This window comes from Festucalex cinctus, chromosome 14, assembly GCF_051991245.1.
Source record: "Festucalex cinctus isolate MCC-2025b chromosome 14, RoL_Fcin_1.0, whole genome shotgun sequence".
NCBI lineage: Eukaryota > Metazoa > Chordata > Actinopteri > Syngnathiformes > Syngnathidae > Festucalex > Festucalex cinctus.
In genome coordinates this window covers 6,101,506-6,116,276 of record NC_135424.1, presented here as the reverse complement: position 1 = coordinate 6,116,276, position 14,771 = coordinate 6,101,506, and the positions used below count along the sequence as shown (strand labels likewise).

The window sequence follows — 14,771 nt, the reverse complement described above, 5'->3', positions numbered from 1 at the left end:
AAGTCTAAATTCCACAGCATTGAGTCAAATGTTAATGAAGTACATTCATCAAGCACGCATTGTGTCGTGGTAATAAACATTAGCCTCAAGTTTACTATAAAACTGCAGCTTATTAATTTAAATGAAAGCAAAGCCAACATATACAGTAGTCCATAAATGTAACAAATCATAATCTGAATTTTCTAATTGAGTCCAAAATATAAATATGACTTTATTTCACAATCCCAAAAAGATCAGACATCCATAAAAGAAATGCAAAATTTAGTCTCTTCTCAAGTCTAAAATGGATATAATCTTTTTTGTTTTTGCTTTTAGCCACATAATTCTATTGCAAAATAAGCAAGAGCATCCATCGTCTACACACAGTACAGTAAAAACAATATAGTTCACATACATATTTACACAACATTAACTAGTAAACCCCCCCATTTTTAATGCTGGTGATAGCTTGTGGTTAATTAAAAAAAAAAAAAAAAAAAAAAAAAACTTGCAGTTTTGTAATGTGGACTGATACAATAAATTGAAACATCATCACCCTCTTAAGATAACTAAGTCTTTTTTTTTTTTTTTTGCAAAAAAAAGCCTAAATCATCTCCTCATGATGCAAAAGGTTAATTTTTTTTGTGTTTCCTGAAAAATCTGGGGGAAAAATTGACTTTAGGCGATTATTTTAAGAAGGCGTTGACATTTAAAAAAAAAAAAATTTTTATGGAGTTTCCTGTAAATCAACTGATTCCAAACATGTTTACATTCATTTCATTGTGTGTTTGTTGTTCCGGAAGTAATTGGAACTGGACTATGATTTGCATTTAACTTTCAAAATACATCATGATCAAATATGTTTCACAACAGCATCAAAACCTTTGTATAGATTCCAATACATTTTCTTTTCATTTTAAAAAGAGCACCATCCGTATTAAGTATAAAACCAAGTTGAGTCAGTGAACTAACTTGTCTTATTAGCACCAGGAGGAAGTTACGTCACCAGTTGTGTGACCTTTGTGCAGATATTTCATTCAAGAGTCCTTAAAATGACGTTTCGGGTTTTTAAATAAAATAAAATCGTCTTATTTTGACTCCGTTAGATGCTGCGAAGGAAGCATGAAATTGTCTAAAACTGCTTAAATGAATGATGGTGTCATGACAGGTTTTTTTTTTTCCCAACAAAAATCAGTAAATATGGTAGAAATCGGTATGTTTGCACCTCGCTCTACAGTTTTTGTTTTGTTTGCAAATACGGTACAAACTGACAATATGTTGGCATATGTGACAAATAGATGTTTTAACAAGCACCAATAAAATGTACAGGGAGTCAGAAAAAGTTCCAAAATCCTATCATTCCAACTCTGATAATTCCAATTTTCCTAGAAAGTGAACATACATAAAATAAGTGCCACTCATGATAAGCACTTTGTTGACATAAATCATAATTGCTCTGAATGCTAAGTGTTTTAAAAAATGCAATAATATTGTAAAATTAAAACAGTAATATAGATATATAAAAATCCCTATCTGTACATACATAATTAGGCTTAACATTTGGGACAAATTTTCAAGTGAAGCTTGAGAGAAAATGAAAAAAAAAGTGCTTCTTAGCAACCTTCCAGACAACAAATCATTTCTTTCATTAACAACAGAAACCGGGAGAGAAGATGTGTGAAGCTGTTATGCTACATGAGATCATCTGTAGTAAAAATTTACTGTATGCATGATATAGTGTGTACAGTGAGAATGGCACTGAACTAGAAACAAAAGCAAGGTACCACTGTCATTCTAATTCTGACGCAACAGGTTATCATAGAACTCTTGCAGTAAACAGGCTTAACACCAGAAATTAAATAGAAATGATCAGAAATAAATAATTAAATTTTTTTTGTTCATGTGTGTATACATATATACTGTATACTGTATATATAAAAACAGTTTTAAAAAAACTTTTTAAAAATGCTTCAAAGCACCATCTCTTTTATAAACATAAAACTCACAGTTAACAAAAAGTGTAGGAAAGCCCCAAAATACTTTGAGTATTTATTTGAGATCCTAGAATGACTGTCTAACTAATGTTTTCTTTTCCTACAAGTAAACCAGTAAGACATTTTATTTGATATCCTTGATATCCAAATCATTTTTTTTGTGGCTAGCAGTGGGGGGTAAAAACATCTAGTAAGACACAGTTGTTGTACTAGTGTTCTCAATTGTCCTACGAGTGAAGACAAAGAGCATACTAGTAGCTCCATGGACCTAGTCATTTTTAGATATCAAGAATACCAAATAAATTCTCACACAGCTTTGTAAGTATCCTACTAGTAGGCCAAAAAGTGGTAGTAGCAGTGGGAAAAAAAGATTATTAGTAAGATAGTCATTCTACTAGTGCAGAGAATATGAGTAAGACAAAGTGCGTACTAGTACATGTGGCAATCAAGGATATGGAACAAATGTTCAAATGGCTTTCCATATAGTAGCACGCAGACGTTATATAGTGACCGTTTTGCCTCACTAGTAATAGTATGTCAAAGTTGTTCTATACAAAATAGGGTACTAGTATGCAACTTAAGATGGATATAATTGATATTGAATAAATGCTCAAACAACTTCCAAAAAAGCTGATTGAGTCTTTATTTGATATCCTTGAAATCCATCTTAATGTTCTGTGTACTAGTCCGCACTTTGTCCTCACTAGTAGGACAATCCTGGCACACTAGTCTAGCAAAACTGTGCTCGAACTAGCTGACAATTGTTATGGTACTAGTGACATGCGATTCTAGTAGTTAACATGAAGTGCTTTACTAGTGGACTTCAGGTAGCTCACAGATGTCAACTAGTGCACAGTTTTGCCTCATTTGTAACATGCAGTTGTCCTACTAGTGTAGACAAAGCGCACATGGAACTGAAGCTAGATATCCTTGATAATGAATAAATGCTCAAATAGCTTTACTAATAGAATGAGGATGTCAACTAGTGCACAGTTTTGCATCACAAGTAACATGTAAGTATGCCAAAGTTGTCCTAGTTTGTCGAAGAACCTTACGCTTAATATCAAGGATATTGAATAAATACTCAAGCGGCTTTCCATTGACAGGGATCAGAAGAGCATGATTAAAACCAGGTAGAAAAAAAAACAAGAGAAGCAGTCTCAAGTTGATTGAGGTAAGGCATAAATAAGCACAGTGTGTGTGTGGGTGTGCGTGTAGGGGTGCGTGTGTGTTCACTAAGTCCAGCTGTTGTAAGGACCCGTCACTTGCGTGAGGGCGTAAGGGGACACGGTGATGACCCCGTCCCTCGGTAGCGTCCAGGTTTGCCGCGTGGGGATGTCCCTGTCCTTCCACGCGCCCGCGCCGTCCAGTCCTGCCCCTTCCTCCATCTCCCCTCCTCCTCTTCTCCCGCCATCCTCCATCCTCAATCTCTCCTCCTCCTCCTCTTCCTCCCTCTCCCGCTCCCTCTTGGCCATCTTGGCGTCCCACATGGCCATCCCGTGGCCCGGCTCGTTGAGGGACTTGTGCTGGTAGAAGACCAGGGAGATGCGCGTGGGGTGGCGGCGGTCGGGTTTGAGGATGGGCGTGGTGGCGTGCAGCTCCCGCCGCGCACACTCGATGAGGATGGAGCCGTGCGACGGCGCCACCGCCACGCCGCCGATGTCGTGGTCCAGGAAGTTGTGCTCGCTGTCCGACCACACCTCCTCCTGCTTCACTTCCTCCTCGAACCCGTGGAGTCCGTTCAGCCTGCTGTAGAGGCCCTCAGAGGTAGGTCGAGGGGAGAAGGAGGAGGACGGAGGGGCGCTCCCGCTGGTCGAGGGTCTCCACGGGGGGGAGTGCGGCTCGCCGGGCTCACATTTAAAAGTACAAGGATAGCCGCTCGGGTAACCGTTCATCGCGTCGTTGGTGGTCTGATACGACGGGTTCGAGCGGTTGGGTCCGAACAGGAAGCCGGGCGGGTGGTGGTGGTGGTTGGGGGGCACGAGGTCCCTCTGTTGGTGGTAGTTGCTGGTGCTTTGACTGTAAGTGCTGGCCTGGCAACGGTCCACGCTGGCGGGGCGAGGCGATAGTTTGTTGTAAAGGGTGTGTTGCTCTGTTTTGAAAGCAAAAAAATAGATGGATTTAAAGACCCTTGAAAGTCATTTTCATGATTTGTTTCTAACGACAGTGAAACCTCGAACTCCGGATTAAATAGTGTCCAGTGCACTCAAAAGTCGTTTATACAGTCCGTTTGAAAGCTTATTAGTTCTAGAATTTGCCGCAATTGGCCTCAATTTGTCATTGCGTCGGCATTCAGCAGACATATTGGTCCTACGTTGTCCGGCATTATAGATAAACAAACTTACAGTAGGCTAGAGCAGGCTAATAAGTCTGCCTATGTAGCAGCCATGTTGGCAGGGGCGACTGTCCCATCAAATGAATACAAAGCATGGCCATTAGTTTAGCATTGCAGTTGGAGGCACATATGTCATAGCAACCTCTTTATAGTTTTGGCTATTTTTTTACTTAGGTGCTTGTCGTGTATACATCTCTTGAAGATGCTATTTATGGTACAATATCTACAGTACACAATTGTTTTCTGTGAAGGCCTCATGTATGGTATCTAATTGTAACAGAGTTGAAAAAAGGAAGCTCTAACATTGTTGCTCATGACATGTTTATTACGTATACTAGCCTGTGAGCTAATGAGGTAGCAATCGAACAAGCTAGTGATTGACAGGTGAAGGTTGGCTTCAGCACCCACACAATCCTAAAACTGGAAGGTGGACTCGATTATTCACCATTTTAAAGCCAATTGTCGATTTTTCAATTTACAATTTGGCAAGCTTGTTAACGATAATCTTCTCTGTGTTTCTCTTTAGAGTCAGGTTGATTTGGCTCGTATATGTCCTTAATCATGTGGTCTTCTCTCTGTGTCACCTCCTGTCTCTCCTTGTTTTGTCCCTGCTTCTTGTGTCTGTCTCTCCCTCCTCATGCAGTCCTTTTCTACTGTGGCTGACTTCTGGTAGATCCTCTCTTGACTGACTAGGACCTGCCTGACTCTCATCAGGAATTGCCTGCAGGCCAGGAGGATAACGTTAAAAAAAAACACATCATGGATAAAAACATCCAAGCGTTTCTCAGACAGCCAGGTTTTTTTGTTTTACATTCAGAGTTAGGGTTAGGTACATATTAAATGCAGTATGCAACTTGAACATTGACTTGGACTTACCACCTTTGGTGGGGGTTTCGCGCTTTACTTTAGCAGGAGTGAGAGGGCTCAAGCCGAGCTTTTTCTCCAGCTTCTCAGCCTGAGCTTTCAAACGAGCTTCTTGCCGTATCTTGCGGGCTGATTTCACTGGCTCAGCTAGCAGACGCACCTGACCAAAAAAAACAAAACAAAAAAACAGATAAAAATAAGGTTCATATTGCTCTGGTCATACGAGAATTCAATATCTGCTTACCTCTCTCGGGAAGGATGACAACACCTGGAGGGCACCGGTTTGGATTTTGGCCCACTGCCCTTCAACACGACCAAACTCATCCCTGTCGGAGATCTTGTAGAGCGGAAGAACGTGGAGCTGCTCGTCTTCCGGTATGTTCCGAACCGCGCGGTTATCTTCCTTCGTTAAAGTGCAAACCTAAATTGAAAAAATAAGAAGAAACCAAGCAAAACAATGAGCTTAGGAATGGGTAGAAACGTACTCTATCACAGTGGTGCCCAACTTTTTTTTTCACTACAGACTTGAGTTTCAAAATACTCTTCTTCAGAATCTAATGATCAATAACATTTTTTTGTTCCGTTTATTTGTGTGGCACACGCAGCCACGTTGTAGTTGGGGAGTGGAGACCGTGGAGACGCCGCTTACCACAGTGCTGCCGTTATTCATGTTGTGGTTGTCCTTGTGAGCGTGCGCACAAAAGTCCACGCAAGCCGTGACTCCCGAAAAAGGACGTCCCTCCCTCCAGCCTAGCCGGCAGGAGTCACCTTTCTCCTCTTGTTCCACCTAGAGAAGAGATACAGGAACATTTGGTTTGAGTGGTGCGATTAATGTCATTTATAGATGAATATAAATCATACTGTAGTTGATCCCAAGTCTATGGAAACCCTGAGGGTTAATGAAGAGTAAATACTGGGTAGGAAAATGTGAAATAAGAGTTTTGTGTTTTATACCTGGTTCTGGAAGGCTTCAGGAGCGAGGCACTTGTACAGTGGTGCAAGGTCAGTGGCAAGACTCTGGAGGTTTTTCTCTATCTTCTCCTCCTGAAAGTCATAAAGATATAACAGTAAAACCTTCAAGTATTTTTACGGGGTACTTAGTGTCAAAACTGATAATCATGACATTGAAGTCCAAAATGTACATTGCTGGTTCGAATATAACTCTTACTAATATCAGGAATACATAATACCGATAATCAAGATCATTTTGGTGATGATTATCGTTGACCTGACAACAATCCCTTACCTGCTCCGGGTAGTCACCAAGCAGGCGGAATTTGCGTGGCACTTTGCTACGGGCAAACTTGCAGCCATTGAAGTACATACTCCACGAGCAGCCGAAGGAGAAGGACGCACCGCAAGTATCCGGGTCCAATCCCTGACAGGCGCAGGTCCGACTGTGGAGGGGAAACAGGTAGCCACGTTCACATTAAGTTCCCAGAGGTCACGGCAATTACTGTTCAGGCCACCGAAGGAAAAACTGGATAGATGTGAGACAACGCAGAGGGTTGCAATTGGCTAACCTAACAGGCTGTGATTGCCGTGGATGTCCAGTGACAGTTAATGTGCAGAGGAGAAACTTAGTCGACCACAGTAAAACACATATAGCGTCACTTTCACATTTTTGTTCTCCGACATACATGTTCTGCTACGATATGAGAAGGCACTTGTGATCTGGAACGGGCTATATAGCCGGGCCATGGCAGCAAACAAGCTCCAAATCTGCCTGGCATCCAAGTTTTATCTGTTGAAAGCTTTGACAGAATATGAAAGATGTGTCAGACCTCCAACAGAACGTGATGGGCCAGGAGGGAACACACTGGCCTCCGTGCTAAAAAAAAACAAAACATAGTCTGCCTTTGAGAATCCAGGACTCAATAGCCCCAAGGCCCGTCATGAATAACACAATAGACCTTACCAAAACTTAACAAGACTTCACGATGGAAAATAACGGCCAAAATCCTACCGCATACTGCGTATACGGTGTCAACGTAACATCATTTATGCACTTACTCTTCATTGAGGGCGCAGCGTCGGCTGGTAGGTGAGCCGTATTTGAAGAGGGTGTCTGTGAGCTCCTGGTACAGGTGGTCCGCCACTGCCCGCGGGATACCCTCCCAGGCCATGATGAGGATGACCAGCACGGCTGTGTCACAGTGGTGCCCCGGCCTCTGCCGCACTAAACACAGCAGCTTCTCCTCCTCGCTGCCTCGCCGGATCACCTGTCACGTCGTTATGCACATAACTGCCATTATTATTACATTATGGGCAATATACACATACACACATACTTTATATTCACATGTACATACTCCCTGTATAAATATGTTTTTACATGTGATTGTCACATACCCATTTAGCAATTGGACATCCCTGGGAGCTCTTTCCTTCTTTTCCAGTGTAGACAACAACTTCCAACCGCACTGCATTTCCCTTGGCGCCATATCTGCGACACACAAATATGCATAATAGTTATTGATATTTCATTAGGTACACTTAAGTGCCAAACTCAAGGCCCCCAGGCCAGATCTGGCCCTCTGCTTCGATTCGTGTGGCCCCAAAAATCTTTGACTCATGTTCAAATCCTAGCCATATAAACCTTACGAACAAAATGCAGGGGAAATAATGTGGCGTGGTTGATTATTAGGGTTCCAACTCAGAACATACACCTCTGAAAAGAATTAAGAGACCAAAAATGCCACTGGACAGAATAATCTTTGAAGCAACAGATATTGTACAATAATCACCGGCATATATTCTTTATCCTTTGTGGAAAAAAGTTGTGAAACTCTTCTTTCTTTGTGTCTACATGACTGCATTATACTGCCCTCAGGCCAGGTGGTTTGATTCATTAAATTCTATTTAATTATGCGTTTACAATTTTCCCTATTAAAAAGTTTTAGTTTTGGATTTTTTGGAGAGAGGCTGGAACGGATGATTGGCATTTGCTCTCATTATACTGGTGAAAGATGATATGAGATTGGAGTGATTTAAATTACGACCATGGTCACACAATGAATTAAAGTCTTAACTCAATGCACCACTATGCCTATAAACAGCGAAATCTAAGAAACTGACAATTTTGCAGGGTCCTCTTATTATTTTCCTGAGTTATATATTACATAGAAATGGAACAAGAAGTTTAACTGCCTTGTGCTCTAGCCACACACCCTTGTAAACAAACTCAGTGCAGCTCAGCTTCTGTCTTGCCGTTATACATTGATGTAGTTTCGCTGTTTGCTGTAAACGGTGCCTTGAGGGCAACCAATAACTACGACATAACCTAAATGAAAACATGTTTTGACACCCCTAACCTAATGAAGACTGCTGTGATACACACAGTCTCGCATGTCGGTTACATCACAGCTTTCCTGTCTCAACATGTCGTGACTCGAGTCGTGAGTGAGTGTCGTGTGTGTATGTGTGGTGTCGAACGTGTGTGTCAGGTGCACATGCTGAGCGTGCTTCCTTTTAATGGCAGGCTCCTCTGCGGCGACCTCGCTGCATTCCACCAAGCCCGTACTTGACACGCTCAGCATGTACGGTGGTGAACACACCCACACACAACCAGCTAAATAATAACAATGATCATAGGAGTAGTAGTAGTTGTAGTAGTAGTAATATAGCAAGCTGTTTGAGCCTGTATTGGATATCCTACTAGCGCATTGAATTATGAATGAAAGTAGAGCGTTGTAAACAAACGCTTAAAAGGCTTTACGGCAGGCTGTTACAGTATTTATTCAACATCTTACTGAATTATGAATGAAAACTAGCATGCTGTGATTAAATGTTCATATAACTGCCCAATTTCCATGAATTGTCTTACTAGTGATTATAAAGTGCAAACTAGCACACATGCCTTAAGCTCCATATCAAGGATATTGAATCAGTGCTTTAACAGCAGATGGTAGTAGTGGAACAAACGCCACTCATTCATAAGACAGTCATTCTACTGGCGCCCTAAATTTTCTTGATATCTAATAAATGCTCAAACAGCTTTCCGTAGTAGTAGCAAATGTAGGTACTCTACCTCTTCTCCATCAGTTCCCTCACTGCTGCAACACTGGGTCCTGCTCCAAGGTGAGTGTAGTAAGGACCTTCTTCCTTTTCAATGATTTGGTCTATGGTGGTGGGGGGAAAAAAATGCATTATAAAAATCATATTGACAGTAGAGCACACAATGGTATTATGACCATGACAATGTTATGAGAAGAATTTTGCAAAGATGTTTCTTGTGAAAAAAGTGAACCAGTATAAAAGCAATTAAAAAGATAATTAATTGTAAACATAATCTTAATTCCAAATGTTAAATAATTGGTTACAAATATTTGAAACATGAAATATATAATATATAAAATTAATCCTATTTCATTATCAATTATTTCAGGACAAATTGATGGATTTCATGACCTTCTTAATTATTGAACACCATTTAATGGCATTTTAATTTATTCAATAGAATATGAATTATTTAACTTCTTTTTTTTTTTTTAAACATTTGCATTCAGGTCAAATTCTATAGCGCTTGGGGATGAGCTGGAGCCTGTCCCAGGTGACTTTGGACAAGAAGACCCAATGAAGGGCCTATATACACAAGCAACCATTCACACTCACATTCACACTTAGAATTTAGTTTTCATACAGAAAAGGGCCGCAGGGAAGATTCAAACTGAGATTGAATCTACACCCTCTGGGTTAGGAGACAACTACTCGACCACCCGAGCCATGCTGCCTTCATACAGTACTTAGTTATTAATTTAATGGCCTTATATATCATAATGCTGCAACAACACATAGAAAAGTTCCATTAGAAGTGCATCAAGAAGTAGAAGTAATGCAAGAACTACAATTTAAAATCTCAGGTAGCATCAACTCACCCAGACATTGACAGCAAGGAAGATCAGACAGCTTTTTGGACGGCGTGTTGAGCAGATTCTTTGTCGGGGTGTCCAGAAAAGACATAGGCGACTCCAGGAAGCTGTTGACGCTGTGCTTGGATGGAGTCGACTCCGCCGAGTGGCCCGCGTCTCCATCAGTAGACGTAGACAAGACAGTGACAGGCCCCGATCTCTCCAGCTTGTAGTAGCTCTGCTGGCTTGGAGGCGGGGACTGCCGAGCACCCGAGAGGCCGTCGGCGGGACCAGGGTAGGCGGCGTGGCCGAGGTGAGCCGCCCCGGCATCAGCACCGTGCAGCAGCCCTTTGTAAGGCTGTGCTACCTGAGTTAACAAACACCTTTCCTGCCCTGGTCCTACAGCAGGATTGTGGTGGTGGAGTGGATTGTGCAGATAAGACAACAGCTGGTTCTCTGGGCCGAGGCTCTGGTTGGTCCTGTAGTGGTGAGTGTGCGTACTGTGATGGATGAGTTGTCTTGCTTCCTCCTGGGCTTCAGCCAGGTATCTCTTCAGGTCAATCTGAGCCTGAGGAAGAAACAAATTCCTCCTATGGGGGAGACCAGATTTGTCCGGTACTGGGGTTTTCTTTCCTCTGCTTCGATGGGAAGCATCTCCATTTGGTAAGCGTTTTGAGAGAGGGGTCCTGCGGTTGATTCCTTCCTGTGGTCCCTCGTTGATCTTCTTCTTCCTGGGCTTTGAAGGAGTTGTTCTGGCTTTCTTAATAGGGGTCTTTTTCTGATTGGGGGATAACTGTGAGTGGTAGTTGTATTTGATGGCTGAAACGGGGGTTCCCTTCACGTGATTGCCTTCGGACAGCTGGTTCTGTCGGGACTGGATGATGAAGGCCAGGTCGGCCAATTGCGCAGCAACCTCCTCCTCGTCTCGGTTCCTCATTGTCTTCGGTCTCTCCCGGTTCTCCCAAAAGTGTTGCTCGTGATCTTTACCGAGCTTCACGCTGCTGGGATCCAAGTTGTCGTATTCTGATTTGATGATACGGGAACCAAAGCTTTGGTACGTCCTCCTGCAAGGTGCCCCTTTACCGTCTCCTGAGAGGTCAGTGGGCCTTGCACTCTGGCAACGCTGGATGACGTTGCCTTGTCTGGCCACAGGCGGGTGTATCACTGACGTCTGGTGAACTGGTGAGCTAATGACCGAGACTTTGTTGTAGCGGAATGCCGCTGTGGGTTTGGCCTCTTGCGTAGAGGTTGCTTGCGGCGTGACCGCAGAAACTTGAGGTTCACACTTTCGTTCGGCTTTAATGAACACTGGGGTGCGTTGAGGTATAGCTGCCAGTTGAGTTAAGGCCTCAATGGCGATAGCCTGGTCAAAACTAAGATTCCTCTTCTCTGCCAAAGACTGCACGCTCGGTAACAGGTCATTTGAAGGCGGTTCACTTTTGATAGTCTGGGGAGTCCTCAGTAGGCTCCCCTGAGTGCGACGCAAGTCATTCCTCAAGTCCTCTGACTCTTTCTTGATTAAGTGCAAATCTGGTGGTTCCGTTTTGATGCACCGAAGAGCGGAAGGACGTGCGCTAAAGAGTTTCTCCTCTAACCCACGCCTCTCCGTGACGGAAAGACACACCACTGCCGCCAACGTGGACAGAGGATCTTCGCAGACATCATCTTTGTTACTAAAATGTGCGGTGATTGCTTCTTCATCCTCCTCCAGTTTGATCCTCTTCAGCGGGCCCGACGTGTCAGACAGAGAAGCCTCGGGTCCGTTCTGAGAGGGGATGCCGGCGATTATGCTCCGTTGAGACTCGGAGGCCATCGTAGCCCTGTGATATGCAGACTTCAGGTCAGCGTGACTCCTAGCGGTCACATTAGCACCGTTTGGTATCGTCTGGTTTTCGGAGGATCCGTTATGGCAAGTCACAGAAGAGCGTACATGTTGGTGAAGTTCAGTGGAGCTCAGCTGCAGCCCGAGCTCTCGCTGAATAAGTGCCGGCCGACCGACGATTTCAAGGTTTTGGCGAAGCGAGTTGGTGATAGGAGGAGTTTTTGTATGTCGTATGTGGCCTTCCTCCTCTTCGTCCTCCTCTGTCGCCGTGTGGGTGACGTCCATCTGTGCCTCCCCTTTGCCATTGAACGACACACTTTCTGGAACCACCTGTGACAGAAGGAGAAAATAAGAAAGTGGTGACTCAGTGTGGTGTGATGGTATGCGTGACTCAGCATCAGTCAGGAACACAACACACCTCCTCTCAGCGTGGCGAGGGCATTTGCCACCTCCACCATCAAGACGGTTGAAAATATTGTGGCAAACAAAGACTCCAATCATGAGGCAACAAAACACTCATGTTCAAGGTTTCATTGTGGGCTCAGCTGAAGAGTTTTACCAGACAAAGTCTCATGACTTAATGATGAGAGTGGAGCGAGATTCAGGATTGCATCACTACCAATAGTTAGTGTGTTTTGAGTGTAAGTGTGCTCACTGCTCAGGGGGTTTTCACTGTGTTCTAAAAACATCTGTACTTTTCTGCACATTACTTTGTCAAAATGGGCAAATAGAGAGGTAAAGTGAAACCGCAGTTACGATCTTGATTGACTGAGATCTTGGGGACTTACCACAAACAGGAACAGCATTAAGGAATGTGAACCAGTGAGCATTAACGACCACATAAATGGATCGAAGATAATTTTTTGAAGTTGTCGGCAACAAGAATGAGTTGTTGTATCCTGTACCAGCCTTAAAACACCTGCTTTTGGCATAAAAAAAAAAAAAAGGTTTTTCTTTGATAGTATAAAAGTCAGAGTAGCTAGGCTCTTGGTATGAAAAAACAACAACATGCGATGTGTAATGTTATTTTTTTCCCCCTTCTCATTCTGAACACTAAATTAATAAAAGAGAGAAACAAGTTTGTGTGCATTTTTTTTCTTTTCACTGTGCCAAATTATCAAAATGACGACGAATCTATGACAGTAAAAATTCAATTTCACACTCGTTACACTTCAGTACATTTCAGTCTGTACTTTTTTTCTTTTAATTAAGCACATAAGTTGAATCAGTACTTCTAGTTTTGCAACTCTCTATCTGTACTCCTAATTACAAAGTCTTAGTACTTCCGCCAAGTGTGAATATGAAAGGGTCCACAGTTTTGATGCATGGTGTTGTTATTACTTTAACATACAGTGCCCAGGGATGTTTATCTACTCAACTATAGAAAGAACCAACTGTCTATTTGAAGTAGATCTTTATTTGTATAAACAATTGTGTAAGGCAGTGACAGATGCCTTTGCCAGTTGACATGTTGACACAGAATAGTTACGTGTTATACAGGATTCTTGGTTCCTGTATATACAGGTGATTAGAATATCATGGAAGTCTTAACTTATTTCAGTAGTTCAAATTTGAAACAACGCTCAGAGTCAATACAAAAAGACTGAAATAGTTCATTTTATTTATTTACAGTTGCATCGTGTGCTGTCATTGGCAGCTGAAAAAGGGGGTTTTAAGGTTTGTTTCAGTGTGTGACAGGGGGATTGCAACATGAGATCACATGGAGCAGCATGGTTTCTCTCCTCTTTTTACACAGAAGAAACGCCCCACAAACTCTATCAGTGTCGAACAGCTTCATCAGGTATAATCATCAGTATCACCAGACCCCAATGAGGCAACTGACTGTTGCTGTAGAGTATATAGAGAGTGCAAGTATGCAGTGCATTACTATAATTATTCTTAGAACAATTTAATCTTTTTTTAGGGTTTTCCCACACTCCAAACTCCACAACCCTGTTTTGGCAATAAAAACATGGATAATTCTGAAATCCACAGGTGGTCGGTTGCCACGGCAAACAAGAAGTGGTTCCTAAAGTGCTGGAAATATTTGGCTAAATAAGACCAGACTTACAAAATATGTGAGTCTATCCTCAAATATGACAAAAACACAACTGCATCATTTGCTTAGACGACAAAAAGAGTAGCGGTGGTATATCAGCAACCCATTTGCTATGAAAATGAATGGGCAACGTCACCAAAATTTTTGTGTTTTGCTCAAGCTTTTATCCCATTCACACATGGCAAAACCTTCTTCCATCTTATTGCCCCACCCCCGACTCACCCACGTAATCACCAATTACCTTCATGCTCTCACTGACAGCTGGAACTTATAAATTCTTGCAACAATCCACATCGCGCAACTGCAGGCTTGCTACAAGAAATTATTACAAAGCCTCTTGTAAATGTTTTAAAAAAATATTATATTGTGTTGCATAGTGACCCCGCAGTTGTGTTTTGTGAGTTGATGTGGCAGTTTAAAAAAGTTCTGACTGTCTGCAAGGTGGTGAAGTTATCTGAATGGGACTAGATTAGCAAATGTCAAGGAGTGAGTGTGGGTTTGTGTTTGGACGCAAAAGCGAGGAAGCATGAGTACACAACTGAGAAAAATATCAATATCATTGATTAATTGATCATCAACTTCATGCCGACTAAAAAAAATAATAAAATAAAATAGGTTTTCAACCTCTAATTCTTCAGATGATCAAACACTATTTATTTCTTACTCAATTACTTTAGCTCGGTTTCGATGATAAATCCAAAACTAACTCTGGGTTTGATCTGCATCAAACGCACAGAGACATCCTGAAATGGACAACAATAGGTCCGAGTTTAATCAAAGGAAGAGGTCAGTTCAGTGGAAAAAAAAAAAAAAAAAAGGTTCCCACGTATGATCGTAACTAGAAAAATAGCACACATTTTGGCTCATT

General features: G+C 42.2%; 1 protein-coding gene across 3 annotated transcripts in view; it reads right to left on the bottom strand.

Moving 5' to 3' along the window:
- Positions 1-186: 186 nt before the first annotated feature.
- tet1 (tet methylcytosine dioxygenase 1) overlaps positions 187-14,771 on the bottom strand; it is a 33,898-nt gene continuing 19,313 nt past the window's right edge. The window contains exons 3-12 of one of the 3 annotated variants that reach the window (XM_077495967.1): positions 10,050-12,174; positions 9,203-9,293; positions 7,525-7,618; positions 7,186-7,394; positions 6,419-6,569; positions 6,127-6,222; positions 5,822-5,959; positions 5,417-5,593; positions 5,185-5,332; positions 187-4,065 (exon numbers count right to left, since the gene is read on the bottom strand). In XM_077495967.1, coding sequence (XP_077352093.1) covers positions 3,209-4,065; positions 5,185-5,332; positions 5,417-5,593; positions 5,822-5,959; positions 6,127-6,222; positions 6,419-6,569; positions 7,186-7,394; positions 7,525-7,618; positions 9,203-9,293; positions 10,050-12,174 — 4,086 coding nt within the window. In that variant the 3' untranslated portion in view covers positions 187-3,208. Of the gene's footprint in view, positions 4,066-4,812; positions 5,030-5,184; positions 5,333-5,416; positions 5,594-5,821; positions 5,960-6,126; positions 6,223-6,418; positions 6,570-7,185; positions 7,395-7,524; positions 7,619-9,202; positions 9,294-10,049; positions 12,175-14,771 lie in introns of those variants that run through there. The other 2 variants (XM_077495968.1, XM_077495969.1) reach the window with 2 other exon arrangements.